Below are 15,734 nucleotides of genomic sequence, written 5' to 3'. Positions count from 1 at the left end.
TAGAGTACCTTGAAAACAAGCTTCTAGTCTTATTCGTCTGTCTTTTCTACAGTAGTGCCTGATAAAACATATAATCATGGATAGCATTGAGTCAATTTGTGAACTGGTTTAAACTGGTGTTCCAGCAACTGGTACTACTCAAACTCCAATGACTTTGTCACAACTATGGTCATTACCTTCTGTTTTGCTTTTTTTCCCTGGTTGGGAAAAGCAATGGATCCCCTGACCACACTCTCTCTCTCTCTCTCACACACACACACACACACACACACACACACACACACACACACACACACACACACACACACACACTGCAACTAACACAGATACTGGTATGAGCCATCTACACCCTCAGACACAAGTCTTCAAGGCCTCTGGAGAGTAACATAACAACCCAGTGAGACAGAATCTGTGAGCCTTTCTTAGGCCTAACCAAAGGGAAATGAAGGTAGGAGGGCATGCTTTTCCAGTTTTGATTCAAATTACCTGTCTCCAGCTAATGTTATTCCAATGCATGTCACTGTGTTATTTACTATTCTTACAAAAGTGCTAATCAGTTTATACTTAAAATAGATTTTTTAAACCTCGCCAGATTTCTTGTCATAAATGTCTTATCAATGGGAAAAAGCTAACACAAGCTCAGGGTTGAGGTATAAAAATTAGATTCTCTCTCCAGAATCATTGTTGTAAACAGCCAAGATGTAGATAGATAGATAGATAGATAGATAGATAGATAGATAATAGAGAAAATTAATGCATTTAGTTGTCTATCTAAAAGTTAGATTTGAAAAGTCATAAGAAATTACTAAAAGATTGCTTATAATTTATCTTTTTAATTCTAGAAAATAAGGACCTAAAGTATTGATAATCATTAAATGAATTCCTATGGCATTCAGTTTTCCTTTTTGAAAGAAAATGACAATTACTAAAACCAACTTTACAAAGTGGTTATACATCAAATGAGATACCTTCTGTAACTATATCCAGCCTAGAACCTAGTACATATTCATTATCTTTCCCCATCTCAGTTCACCAAGCCCCCACAGCTTACTCTGAATTTCTTTGTCTGCTGCCAAAGTATATTTCTCCTCTGTTATCAGCCTTATAACATTTTCTTTACTTCTGTGCTACAAATTCTGGGTACTGGTTTTTTTGTAGTTGTTGTTAAAGGAAAGATTTTTTTTCTGTTAAAGGAAAATTATGTCCTTAGAGAAATAATATCCCAGAGTAAAGTTACAGTTATTATACTATGTCCTGGAATAATAGTCATGTCTGACATGATTGGATAATTGTTGATACTTATAAGTGTATTGCTCCTTTATATATTTCATGGAACATTATTTCTTAGCAATAATAAATACTTGTATGAAGCAGTGTTTCATTATTATGTTTTCCTGAACAGAGTACAAGTACAGGTCAGTAACATGGAAATTTGTACTTGTATAGCCTTCTTTTGGGCAGAGGTTGAAAATGGTAAGAAATGGTAAGAAAACACTTTGGATTTTAAGATTAAAATATCTGTTTTCTTTATCAAAGTTCTGAGTTATTCTCATAGATTTGCCATTATGTTCATTATGACATTAGCTATCATAGTTCCTCTTTCTGTGTCTTGACCTTTCTGGTACTAAAAATAGACTTTCTTGAAATTAACTATAAACATAAAAGACCAGAAGACACTAAGGATTGAAATCTAAAAATAATGCGTTTATTTATTTATTTATTTATTTATTTATTTATTTATTTATTTATTTATTTATTTAAAATATGTCTTAATTGAAATAGAATTACATCACTTTTCGCCCCTCCCGAACCTCCCTCCAGCACATCCCTCCAACCTCTCTCATGTCCCCACCACTCTCAAATTGATAACTTCTATTTCTATATTATTGTTACCAATGCATGTGCATGTGTGTGTGATGCACAAATATATAAATACAACTTTCTGCGTCCATTTTGTTGTTTGTGTGTATATAGTTTCAGACCTGCCATTCTGTATTGGACAACCAATAAGGGAGTTTATCCATGGGAGAGACTAATTCTCCTTCTCCAAGCAGTCATTAGTTACTTGTCATTCTTTGTCTAAGGATAGGAATCCACAAAATTTTTCCCTTCCCATGTTAATATGTCCATCTCAAAGTGGAAGCTATGAGCCCTGATACCTGCCTCTTCATTCAATTGATCTTTTACGTTTTTGTACAGAAGATTTTAGTTTCATGAGATCCCAATTGTTGATTGTTTCCTTGTTTAGGTTTACACCTACAGAGGGGAGGGTATTCATGCTTGTGTGTGTGTGTGTGTGTGTGTGTGTGTGTGTGTGTGCGTGTGTGTGTGTGTGTGTGTGTGTGTGTGTGTGTGTGTGTGTATACCTATTGTGAATGGAATTCCTTAATGTCCTTATGATTTTTTGAATTTCATTGTTCATTCTCTTTTCATTTATAATTGCTTTAACTTTAATTATTAATTTTTAATTAATTGCAATAATGTTTGCATTAACAGTTTCTTCTGGCTAACTTTGCTAGGGGGTTATTAACACTATTTATCTTTCCAAAGAACCAGCCCTTTGTTTGATTCTTTTCATTGTTTTGTTGTTACTGTTGTTCCTAGTTCATTAATTTCAACCCTTATTTTGATTATTTCTTCTCATCTACTATCTTTTGCTTTTGTTTGTTCTTTTTGTTTTTAATTCTTACTTTTTAATTTTTATTAAGAAATTTTCTACTCACCCTATATACCACCCACAGATCCCACCTCCTCCCTCTTCCCACTCCCCAGCCCTCCCTCCCAAGCCACCCCCAATCCCCACATCCTCCAAATCAAGGTCTCCCATGGGGAGTTGGCAGAGCCCGGCACACCAAGCCGAGGCCGGTCCAAGCCCCTCCCCGCTGCACCAAGACTGCGCAAGGCACCACACGGCAGGCACCAGGCTTCCAAAAGCCTGCCCATATACCAGGGACGGATCCCAATCTTTTTCCAAGACTTTAAGGTGCATCATTAAGTTATTAATTGAAGATATCTCAAATTTTTATAAAAGTACTTAACACTGTAAACTTTTATCTTAAGGGTGTCTTCTCTGTGTCCCATAAGTTTTGGTATACTGTGTTTTCATTTTCATTCAATTCTATTTATTTTATATTCCCTTATTGATTTCTCTAGGGACTCATACATCATTCAGTAGTATATTGTTTAACCCCCATGAGTTTGTGTACTTTCTGTGATTTCTATTACTGTTGATATCTAGCTTTATTCCATTGTGATTAGATAGAATATAGGATATTATTTCAAATTTCCCATATTTGTTAATACTTGTTCTGTATCCTAGTATGTGATCAATTATTGATAATTCTATGGGCTGCTGAGAATATGTATTCTTTAGTGTTTGAGTAGAATGTTCTATAGATGTCTGTTACATCTATTTGATTAATGATATTGTTTAAGTCCAATGATTTTCTGGTTGTTTTTCTTTATTTAGATTAACCTGCTTGTGGTGACAATAGAGTATTGAAGGCACCCACTATTACTATGTCAAGTCTCATCTGTGATTTTAGACCTACTAATGTGTCTTTTATGAAATTTGGTGCACCTGTGTTTGGTACATATGTTTAGAATTGTAATATCCTCTTGGTGGATTTTTTGTCTAGTAAGTATGTAGTGTCCTTTCCTATCTCTTCAGACTTATTTTATTTTGTAAGTCTATGTCTGCCTGTTTGTTAGTTCCATTTGCTTGGAATACCTTTTTCCATCCTTTTACCCTGTATCTGTCCTTGATGCTGAGGTATGTTCCTTCAAGACTACAGGAAGATGGATAGATAGATCCTGTTTTATAATCCAATATGTTAATCTCTGTCCTTTTCATTGGAGAAATTGAGATCTTTAATATTACACTTTTCAGTTATTATTGAACAGTGTTTATTAATTCCTGTTATTTGTTGTGACATTGCTGTCTTCTTATATCTCTTTTGATTAACTGTCCTGAAATTGCTTATATTCCCTATGACTTCTTGAGTGTGTTTGTCCTTCACTTTAGACTGACATATTCCTTCCAGTAGACTCTGTAGAACTGACTTAGTGGTCATAAATTCCTCTAGTCTATTTTTATCATGGAAAGGTTTTATTTTTCCTTCAATTTTAATTGATATTTTTACTGAATATGATAGTCTGGATTGACAATTTTGGTCTTTCAGAATTTGGAATACATATTTGCAGGCCCTTCTGGTGTTGAAGTTTCTGTAAAATAATCAGGTATTATTTTGGTGGGACTGCCTATATAAGTAACCTAACCATTTCTTCTTGCAGTTTTCAACACCATTTCTTTAGACTGTGTTTTAGCATTAACAATGTCTTGAGGATTTTCTTTTCTAGTTATGTCTATTTGGTGTTCTATAGATCCCTTGTACCTGGCTGGATATCCCTTTCTCTAGGTTTAGGAAATTTTCTTCTATCATTTTGTTAAAAAATATTCACCATGCATTCACTGTGGTATACTCATAATTCAAATATTAGATATTTTCATGGTATTTCAAAGCTCCCCTGTGTTTTGTTCATTTTTTTAATTCTCAAGACCTTCACTGAGTGATACAATTCCTCTTCATCTTCCAGTCCCAACACTGTGTTTTCCACATGATAAATTCTGTCAGTAACAATTTCCAGTGGGATTTTTAATTTTACTTACTAAGTTTTACATTTCCAGCATCATTTCAGTTTGGGTTTTATTTAACAATTCTTTCTCTTTATTAAATTATATTTTCATATCTTGAATTGACTTCCACATTTCATTCAGCTCTTTGTTTGGTTCCCTTAGAATATATGCCAATCCTCTTTGAGTTGTTTGAACACAGTTATAATCATTCTTTTGAATTCTTTGTCATGAAGATCTCACTCATTTTCATTAGGGTTCATTACTATGAGATTGGTAATGGTTTTGGGATGGAGTGTTATATTTACTAATTTTCTATTGATGTGATAAAATGCCATGACCAAGGAAACTTATAGATGGAAGAGTTTATTTGGCTTATGGTCCCAGAGGGATAAGTTGGTCATGGAGGGGAATTGTGACAGCAAGCAAACAAAGTGGCTGGAGCTGGAAGCTGAGAGCTTACATTTTTGAACTGCAAGCAAGAAGTAGAGATAGTTAACTCTCTAAAACTCTCAAAGCATGTCTCCAGTGATGTACTCCCTCCAATAAGGTCCCTCCTGAACCTACCCAAATAGCCCACTAACTGGGGACTAAGTACTCAAATATCTGAGCCTACAGGGAACATTCTCATTCAAACCACCACAGGGGGACATGTTCTGTTTTTTCACTTTTGTTTCTGTACTAGAATTTGTGCACCTGAAGTAGTTTGTTAGTTGAATCCTTTTTTTCTTCAAATCATCTTTCTTGTTTCAGTGTGAGCATATACAACATCCATGAGAGGATTAAACTATTGAAGGTTGAGGTGTTTTGTTTTGTGGTACTGGTATTGGAGCTGAGGGCTCTATCACTAGTCCTCTTTTGAGAGCCCACTTTTGTCTCTGTAAACAGACACCATCCAAGGGTCAGTATAACCCTTGTTGGTCCTCTACTCTGCAGCCTTCTGGTGTAGCTCTCCTCATCTGTTGCTCTGGACAACCTGTGTTTGGAGGCAAGAGCTCTCAGAAAGCTAGGTGTGTAGTCAGGGGGTCTATGTCATATAGAGGGGTAGGACTTACCTACAAATTCTGGAAAGCACTGGAGGAGCAATTTATAGGGTTAGAAGTAGTGGTCCTAGTCTGAAGTGTGAGGATGGAAGATTCTGGAGGAACTAGGTGGCCTGGAAGCATGTGAAAGCAAGATCCTAGAAGAGCAAGAAGTCCCATGAAGTTAAACAGAGTGAAATCTACCCAGTCTCAGAGGAACGGATACTCCATAGGGTTAGAAGAAGGGACTACCTGGGAAGATAGGGAAAGGATGTTACAGAGAAGCTGGTTGAAGCTATAGGATGGGAAGGAGCAGAGTCAACTGGTGATACAAGAAAGGGAGTTCCCAGAGTAGCCATGTAGCCTATGGAGTGGAGAAGAATAGGCCTACCTGACTACAAGGGTAAAGGAAGTCCTGGAGGAGCAGGACAGGTCTGTTGGAAGAGAATGAGTGGGTCTACCTGGTGGGTACCAGAAAGATAAGTCCCAGAGTCAGCCAGGCAGGTCCGTGGGGTTAGAAGTAGTGGGCATACCTGGTGTCTCATAGAAGGAATGTCCCAGAGGAGCTCAGCAGGCCCTGTTTTATTTTGCTTTGTTTTTGAGTCAAGGTCTCACTATGTTGACCAGACTGACCTCTGACTTGTCTCCGCTACTGAGTGCTGATATTACAGGCATGTGATGGCATATGGCCTTAGTGTGTGCTTTTAAATAAAGGGATGAAAACTTGAAAACTTGACTGGGAAGAATGTTTAGGGATAGAGGTTAGCTGAAATGAGTAGGGATTTATGGAGGGGCACATGATGATCACCTTTATCGCAAGTAGACTCATCTATCATTTTCAATATACCTAATACCCAAGTAAGTGGACAAAAATGAAAAGCTATAGATGTTTGTACTGTGTCTTAAAAGCACCACACAAGGCTGCAACCTTTTCATAAAATCTCGATCTTACTTACGTCACATTTTAAAAATCTTGATATGTTTTTAGAGTAGAGGAATGATTATCAAAATTCCATTGAAGTCATATAAATCAAGAAACTAAGGACTCCTCTATCCCTTTCAATTTTAGAAATCAAAGTTTAAGACACAGAGAAAATAAGTGTGATATATAGCAATAGATATGAATATAGATGCAGATATAGATATGTAGATATACATATATCAAAAAATGAGACCAGGAATTAGAAAGGGAGTGAAGCAAGGAGAGAGACATGGTAGGAGGTGGAGGAAGGAAAGGGGATGTAGGGAAATGATGTGATTATATCTTAATAAAAAAATTAAGTATGATGTATATGAATAATATATGTGAATTGGTTTGTCTTTAAAGAACTTGTGGTCAAGCCGGGCGGTGGTGGCGCACGCCTTTAATCCCAGCACTCGGGAGGCAGAGGCAGGCGGATCTCTGTGAGTTCGAGGCCAGCCTGGTCTACAGCGCGAGATCCAGGAAAGGCGCAAAGCTACACAGAGAAACCCTGTCTCGAAAAACCAAAAAAAAAAAAAAAAAAAGAACTTGTGGTCATCAAAGTAGAAACAAAGTAAACAAAACTAATTTCCACATAGATACACATTATTGAAAGTTATCCTAGACTTTACTTTGCATACTTCCTAATTGGGCAGCTGTAATTAGGCTAATTTTGTACACTTCCCTGCTTCCTCCAGTTTGGGTTTTGAATAGTATTGTTGTTGATAGGGAATATAAGTACCTTATATAGTAGATGTGAACTATGAACCAAAACCAGCAGAACTGATGAAGCCAGTCTAGAAAACAGATCCCAGCGAGTGTTTTTAAAACTCTATAACTGAAATAACATGTAAAACACAAAAACTGAATGACTAACATTGTATATTTGAAATATGCAGGTTGGACGGCATTTGGAATTGGGATGAAACAGTAAGAGGCTACATTCATGGATAACCAACAAGATAAAGCTATTGCTGCCTCAGCCAATGGAGAAAACAGTCTGATTAATGGGGTCAAAGAAAATGGTAAGAGAGTTTACTTGTATACATTATCTTTCCTGGTAGTCTTTTTTTTTTTTTTTTTTTTTTTTTTTTTTTTTTTTTGGTTTTTCGAGACAGGGTTTCTCTGTGTAGCTTTGCGCCTTTCCTGGAACTCGCTTTGGAGACCAGGCTGGCCTCGAACTCACAGAGATCCGCCTGGCTCTGCCTCCCAAGTGCTGGGATTAAAGGCGTGCGCCACCACCGCCCGGCCAGTCTTTTTTTTATTCATGTGGATTTTCAGTATACAGAAACTTGAGACAGGTTGAACCCAAAATATAACTAAAGCTGATGTAAATCTAAACTTTATTCTACCAAATCTCTAACTGAACTAGAAGAATCCCTGAGAGTTCTCAGATAAATCACCTTGCTCTGTCAAATCCATCTGCTAAATGACGTTCCTCAAAATTACTAGTAAATTACAAGTATGATGTGAAACTTTTGTAGACGCACTAGGAACTTCTCTAACATAAGTTTTCAAGAACGGGTATGTGTCTCATAGCTGAAACCATGAACAGTACCCTGCGCAGTTTCCTCTCTGAAAGCTTTGACTTTCCAATTGATCCATCAGTTCAGTTCTTTCATCATTTCTGAGGGGGCTCTATCTTTTCCTGAAGAAGAATCTGAGCCTAAAAATGGTTATTTGTCACTTGTATGAATGTTCAGTATTAAATCAGAGTTGTTTTACTAGTGTTTAGGTGGTAATTCATAAAGCTAGAGAAAAAGAGGCTATGATATCCAAGCATTGGAAACTGACCAGGGAAAGAGACTTGATGAGTCTTATCTAAGACCCTTACCTTTATTCCTGCCTTTTTTCCCTTTTTCTCTAGACTCAGAGGACCAGGATGTGACAATGAAGTCATTTGCAGCTCTAGAAGCTACTACACCAATCCAACCTATCCCAGTGGCACAAAAAGAGCCCTCGATGTTTCCTAGGGGTCTCCCACCTCTGCCATCTAAGAAGCCGTGTGTGCAGAGCCCTCCATCTCCTCTGGGCCTGATCGAAGCACCTGATCATTCTGCTAATAGTGCTTCCGTGAATGCTATCTCCCTCACATCTGGAGTTGCAAAAGGCCTGAATACATGGTCACTGCCCAGCGAGTGTGAGAAGGCTCCCTTGGCTGTAATGGGGCCTGCAGGCATGTCAGCTCTGAACGGAGACTGCCTCATGCAGCCAAGCCGGACTTGCTTAGGTTGCTTCATGGAGTCAAAAGAAGCAGTAGACCCTGAACCAGGGATCAGTCTGAAAGTCAGTGATCTAAACAGAGATTACGAAACATGTGCAGTCTCTGATATAGGGATCCAGTGCATTAATGCTGGGGAAAATATAAAATATGGAGAGCAGCTGCTTTCAGACCAGCTATTAGGCTTCCCTCTGCATAAATCAAGAGCAGGAGATAGACGAGAAACTGAAAAACCTGACATTGACTTGGAAGATCCAACTCAGAAAAGTTATTATGAGGCATTACTGTTAGATAAGTGCAATACCGAAGAAGCTTTACTGGCAAATTCCAATCAGGATTGGGGTTACTTTGAGACTTTTATTAGTGAGAGTAAGATTGAACTACTTGACCTCTGCTCCAAGAATGAACTGTCTGTTAACCTTTTCTCTGAAGAAGATGTGGATAACTATATGTTCGATGATGATGAGTCAACACTAGGCAGTGATGTCTGCTCCCTCAAAATTCGATATGAGTCATTTCAGGACAATGTTCGAGACAAGACCACCCTTCTGATGCAGGAAGATGCCCAATTCAATTTTTTCCCCAGTGTCTTTACTACATGTCCCAAGAGAGAATCTAAGAGTGGAATCCTCAAGCAGAGCAGTGATCTTTCTCAATTCAAGGTCCCTGATGTGAGCATCATCTGGGGAGAGGAAGATAAAAACTTGGACAAGAAGAAAGGCAAAGAGGAAATACATGAAGACAAAAGTGTAGAGAAAAAAGATGAAAAAGATAATGAAGAAAAGCCTGAATTAAATAATAAACCATGTAGTGGGCTTGAGGTAGAGCAATTTAAGAACCTAAAGCCGGACCATCTTACTAATTCCCTGGAGACATCAGGGAATTTCAGTGATGACAGTTCCTTCATTGAGGTCTCATATGACGCCATGGGGGAGATCAAGGACTGTAGCCGCTATATGGCTCGGGACACTAATTCTGGAAGCTCATCCTCCCAGCAGAACTATGGGCTGAGAGCCAAGAGAAAGGTCAGATACAGTGAAGATTATCTATATGATGTTGACTCACTAGAAGGGGAAAAAGTAAATGAGAGGAAGGAATGGCCTCCAGGTGGTTCCAAAGAAGAAGATGACGATGAATGGTGTCCCAAGAAGAGAAGAAAAGTAACCCGTAAGGAGCCTCCTGTTATTATCAAATATATCATTATCAATCGCTTTAAAGGTGAGAAGAACATGCTGGTGAAGCTTAGTAAGGTAGATGCCAGTGAGACAACAGTAAATCTGAGTGAGAATCAGCTCAGTAAGTATGCCAAGTTATCACCGTTGAAGGGCTTTTGGCAAAAGAAGAAAAAGCAGAGAAACAGCAACACAGACTCCATCAAAACACCCTTATGCCAAAAGCAAAGTTTTGAACCAGGAAGCTTTGAGATGTCATTCCTGCCGCCTGCTCGTAAACGAAAATCTAAGCTTGGCAATAGACACAGGATTCAAAGGATCCAATCCATGGAAACTTCAGCAAGTAGTAAGCAGGTGCCACTCTGCAGTGATCAGAGACAAGCTAGTAATCGCAAAGAAGAAGGCAGCTTAAAAGGTACATCAAAGTCAGCACCTCTTGCTGCTCCAAGCTGTGCCAGTGGATCACATTTACGTGGCATCATAGTCCCTGACTCAGTGAAAGTCAAAACCCAAGACACAGAGTTTAAGGGGCCAGAGAGGAAAGTGCTCAACAAAATTAAATTTAAAAGTGAAGCTAGATTAAAATCCAAAAAAATCAAAACTGGACAAGAGAACAAACCAGTTCAAATGAGCCCTGTCTTAGAAGACCAATCCTCCAAGGCGAATTTAAAAAATGAAGTCATTCCTGGAACCTCAAACAATTCCCATCTGTCTGAATTTCACGAGACAAAGGTGGTTAAGAATTCCACTTTCTTGCCAACCACCTGCTCTTCTGAAATGCCTTTATCTTCAGCTAATGTTGCCACGAATATACCTGTTATCCCTGGAGGGTATTTACAAACACTGTTAGATGCTTCTGACTTGTCAAATAATACTAGTATCTCATACTTCACCAACAATTCTGCAGAGCAAAATGAAGGCAGCCTTGCTCAAACAGAAAAATCATTTGTCCCTCTCCAGTCTGCTCAGGACTGCGTGCTGTCCTCATCTTCAGAGTCTGAGCTGCAACCGTCGTCTCATACCTTCAAACTGGAAGCAAGCAACTATGGAAGTATGTGGTCCAACAAGGCTACATCTGGCCCCCAAGAGTTCATGACTGAAGTCTCAAGGGAGATAGCCACAAATCAATCTAGTGAATTCGAAGCCTCCCAAATAGTCTCCATGGAGAATAACCTCACAGCTATAACATACAGTCCTGTCTGCCTCAGTAGTGGTTGCAACAAGGTTCTTTATGCCTGTGTGCAGGACACCCATCTCCCATCTGATGACTCTTACCAGTTGTGTCACTTTAGTAATGGAGAGATCTGCTTTCCTTTCCAGCAGACTCCAGTCAGTGCAGATGATGACGGCCGGCTCTTTAGCTTTGATTCGATGACTCCCCTTTCTGTCAGTTCAAGCAATTATTGTTCCTTAAGCTTGAAATCCTGTGAAAAGGATGGTGATGATGATATCACCGATGACTTCTTGGCCCACTGCAGCCCCAAACTGGTGATCCAGCAGAGCATTGATGAGATAGCACCACTTAAAGAGTCCACTGACCTCCTCGATATCTCCAACTTCACTCCTGACAAGTTCCGCCACTCTTCCCTCTCAGAAATGTCTCCACCGGACACACCCAGTCTTTCTCCTCAGAGTACCAGATGTGAGAATATCAAAACAATGAAAGGATTCCAAGAGGGTGTCCCAGGATCATTGGGCAGCATGGAGAAAGTCAAGTGGGACTGTAGTACCCTTTCACAACAGGTCCAAGCAGATGATGGCTTTACATTAAATAACCATCAGTTTCAGTTCCATATGTTCAATGATGAGGACTCTGTTGGCCTGCTCCAAAAAAACCCTTGCCTGACAACATTTGATGAGTCAGCTGGGCAAATTAGTACCAACAACAAAGTGTCAAAATCAAGAAAGAAAATTTCACCTGGCAAGAGTGGGGCTGTGAGCCAAAGTTCTTCTCAGAAAAACACCAGGAAAAAGTCCCCAAAAGCCAGCAACAAAGGGGTTGAAAAGCCACCTAGCAAAACCTCCCGCCAGGTTCCTAAATCAGCAAAGAAAGGTAAATATGTGGCTGCTGTCAATGGAGAGAAAATGCAGATTGGGATTGGCCGTAGTGGGGGCCAGCCCAACAGTACATCCTCTAGTGGAAAGACACTGACTGAATGTATTCAACATGGTGGTCCTGTTGCCCCTATGAAGATGCCAAGTCAGAAGGGACTTTCTGGAGACTGGGCTTTGGGAAAGGAAAGCAGGCCAGGCTGGAATGACATGAGTGTAGTCAATAATACCAATAACCTTCTGGATGATGACCAACGGGAATTTCAAGAACCTTCCTATATCTTGTCCAACATTGCCTCTGGTATGGCAGATGTGCAGAGATTCATGATGGCCTCCATAGAGCCCCTTTGGGAACCCATGGAGCAACAAGGGGAGTCCACCACATTCTACTCCACTGATTCCAATAGCCTAAAATTAAAAACCCTCAAAATATTAGCTGGGACACCACAAGAATCTAAGAAAAAGGTTAATAATGGGTCATCAGGAGCTACTAAGAATCACAGGTCAATCAAAGGTGTGAGCAAAAGCAATGGGAAAGGAGCAATTGCTGATCCTGGTCGTGCAGATATGCCTGGTTATAATGAGGACTCTCAATCTGCCTTCTTTGATAAAAAGTACAGCAACATGAGCACTTTAGGCAATAACGGACCAACACACAAAAAATTATATCGTCACAAATCCAGCTCCAAGGCCCTGCGAGATGAGAAATACAAGGGAAAGCGTGTGGAACGAGAACAGGTCCACAAGGATGAGGCTGGGACAGCTTCTTTTGAAAAACTGAGGTAATACTGCACCAAAATGGCTGAGATGAGATGCGCCCTTGGCTTTCCTACTACCTGCTGAGCCCAGAGTTCCTCATTTTTTCCCTCTTGAAAGCAGAAGTTTGCATGAGAGACTCTTTCCCATTCTCTTCCTTTTTCAAATTAAAAAGAAAAGAAAAAAGTGCATGGAAATCCCTGTGCCTTTTAAGCCACTCAAAATATCGGCAATTTTGTTGTGGCTTGGCTAGGGATAAGCTCTAACCAAGGCTACGTTTTTCTCCTATTCTGCGTTAAATTTTGCTTATTAAGAAAATAGAACTAAAATATGCTCTTGAATGATTTTTGGAATGGAAGGGCTTTGCAATAAAGACAGAATCTGAACAACATAATCAAAAAGTCATCTAGACAAAAAGCCAAGATCATTTAAACAAGAGCATTAATTGTCAACACATGGCAATTAGGAGTGCTTTATCTTTCTGCATCATACACCATCTAGTATGGTGTCAAAATATTTACATGGTGTGATCCCTTCGTGGGACATACACTAAAACTTGCTAAGATGGTATAAATTCTTTGATTTTTCTGCAGGGATTCCAACTACAATCTCCTAAAAGCAGAAACAGCATTTGGGGTTTTACCTGTGTTTGAAGAAGAGACTCACATTTTCCAGAAAGACATTTGATGTTTGTGTTTTCTTTCTTTCAAAATAAGCTTTGTGGTATGTATGTTGACCTGTAAGTGCTTAAAGAAAAAAAATTAAATTGTGGGAATAAGTCTTTGAAATCAAACTTTAATCTGATGTTCTGTGTAAAAGACTTTAGAAGTCATACAGTTGCACCAGTAGTTTATGCACTGTTTGCCCACAAGGAAAAATGGAAAACATTGTGCCAAACTACAAATAAGTAACTGTACTGTACATAGTTTTACTTCTATATCAACATTTGGTTGTGAGTATTTGGGGGAACTTGTCCCTGTTAATTTACTAGAAACATTCCAGTGATTCTTGCTATTAACCACCCCCACTTTTGTGGATAGCACCTGTAGATCACAGTGGAAAAATATGTTGTGTTATAAAATTTACCAAAACAAAGGAAAATGTTTGAATTGTGCCAAATTTTCTTACCTCATCTCACACATTTACCCCATCATCAGTTTAAAGCTCATCAGTGATTATTAAATATATATATACACACTCACACGTGTATGCAATATACATGTGTGTTTACATACGTACACACATCCACACATACATTCTTTTAATGTTTTAAACTCTACTATCCTGTGTGGAAACATGAACAGTTAAGCAAGGCACAATAAAGATTTGTTTGTTCCATCGACTAAGGATTAAAATGTTGGAAAAGCTTGAAGGTCACAACAGCTAAGTCCATCAGGGACAGAGTATGCACATTTACAGAACCTTGTACAAGGAAATAAAACAGCTGCTTTGAAAGTTTGTTTTCCAAAGCAAAATCTGTAGCGGAAAGTAATTTAAAGTGCAAAGTTATATTGCTGATACTTTATATCTCAGTTTTATATATTTTATGATAGCCTGGGATAAATTATAAAATAACTATAAAATTGACATTGACACTAATAATAAATGAAATACATAGATTGCTTTTATTTAAGTAGTTTCCTAAATGTTTTATTTCAGTTTTGTCAAAAGTGCACTCACAACATGGCTTTAGTGTTCTTTAAATGTTGATCTTGCAATGCCAATGTCATTTTTTAAAATGGCATCTCAGATTGACAAAATTTTCCTTCCTATCATTAAATTTATATACTATCAGGTAAGCTGAACAATGTGTGGAAACAACTAATTTAGGCCATCTATACATAGTCTGAGGATGACTACTCTTTGATACCATACAATAAACGTAAATCTCAAATTTTAATCATTTTTAAAATCACATTTTTGGTTCAGCCCTCCCTTCCTCTACGTTTTAAAAAAACACTTTTTCACAGTTCCAGCATTCCTCACTACTAGCCTTTTCTTCCCCTTTATTCACCACTTGACTTCTAACATTTGATCTCTTTTCCTTGCACAGTTAAAGGCCTATGTGCCTGATGACTGATGCATTGTGGCACAGATGAGATAATGGATGTGAAAGCGCTTTGTAGATCATAAAGTGCTATACCAATATAGGGGATTAATATTATTAATGTTGGTTGTTGTTGTTGTTGTACTATTCTTACTAATATTGTTACTAACCTATTAACTTGTGAATATAGAGGCTGGGGTGGGAGGGAGGAGGATAAGTGGGTGGGGGAAAGGGGAACTTAACAAAACAGGGAAGATGTTTCAAAAGAATTTTTTGAATAAAATATGAACAACCTACCTAGTCATTGACACATAAATATATTCACAAACAGAGAAGCAACGTTTTCAAGTAGTCAGAGAGAAATGGAAGGGAGCTTATTATGTATATAAATATACACATTTCCCAGTCCATGATTCCTTTCACCAGCTTACTCTACTCCTGACAGCTAGGTAGTAAGATGAACAAGCCCCTGATCTAGAGTGTGTGTGTTCATAGCGTCAGTCTCTTTTGTCTGTGGGGATGAGTGGGTGAGGAGAAGTCTGTGAGGATAGTTCAGGCACATTCCTGGGCTTTGACACTGTGCAGTGGGCCCTGGAAAATTACTTAGTAGAAAGGCACCAGATGAAACAAGTCTCCTGCCCTACAGCGGCCATCCAAAAGAGAGAATAATCAAACTAGAACACTTTCTTCTGTTTCTTGATACTCTGATAGCTAGCTGTTTGCTAAATGCTATGAATATTTCCTAGGAACTGGTCTTTGTTTGGTTTTAGTTTTTGTTTGTCCTGTTTTGCAGCTAAATTTTTGCTTGGAATCACCAACTCAGCCTATATTGTGATCCCCAAAACTCCATACCTTGAAGTCATCTTGCTG

At 38.6% G+C, this 15,734-nt stretch overlaps 1 protein-coding gene across 4 annotated transcripts in view; it reads left to right on the top strand.

Moving 5' to 3' along the window:
• Nucleotides 1–15,734, top strand: part of Nexmif (neurite extension and migration factor) — a 145,262-nt gene that overhangs the window by 124,672 nt on the left and 4,856 nt on the right. For all 4 annotated transcript variants that reach the window (XM_052734384.1, XM_052734390.1, XM_052734388.1 and 1 more), the window contains 2 exons: nucleotides 7,516–7,641; nucleotides 8,484–15,734. The exon at nucleotides 8,484–15,734 is cut by the window's right edge and continues 4,856 nt beyond it. In XM_052734384.1, coding sequence (XP_052590344.1) covers nucleotides 7,563–7,641; nucleotides 8,484–12,847 — 4,443 coding nt within the window. In that variant the 5' untranslated portion in view covers nucleotides 7,516–7,562 and the 3' untranslated portion in view covers nucleotides 12,848–15,734. The remainder of the gene's footprint in view (nucleotides 1–7,515; nucleotides 7,642–8,483) is intronic.

Source organism: Peromyscus californicus, unplaced genomic scaffold (genome assembly GCF_007827085.1).
Source record: "Peromyscus californicus insignis strain IS unplaced genomic scaffold, ASM782708v3 Scaffold_10__1_contigs__length_136768540, whole genome shotgun sequence".
Lineage (NCBI taxonomy): Eukaryota > Metazoa > Chordata > Mammalia > Rodentia > Cricetidae > Peromyscus > Peromyscus californicus.
The sequence above is the reverse complement of the archived record's forward strand: the minus strand, read 5'-3'. Positions and strand labels throughout refer to the sequence as shown.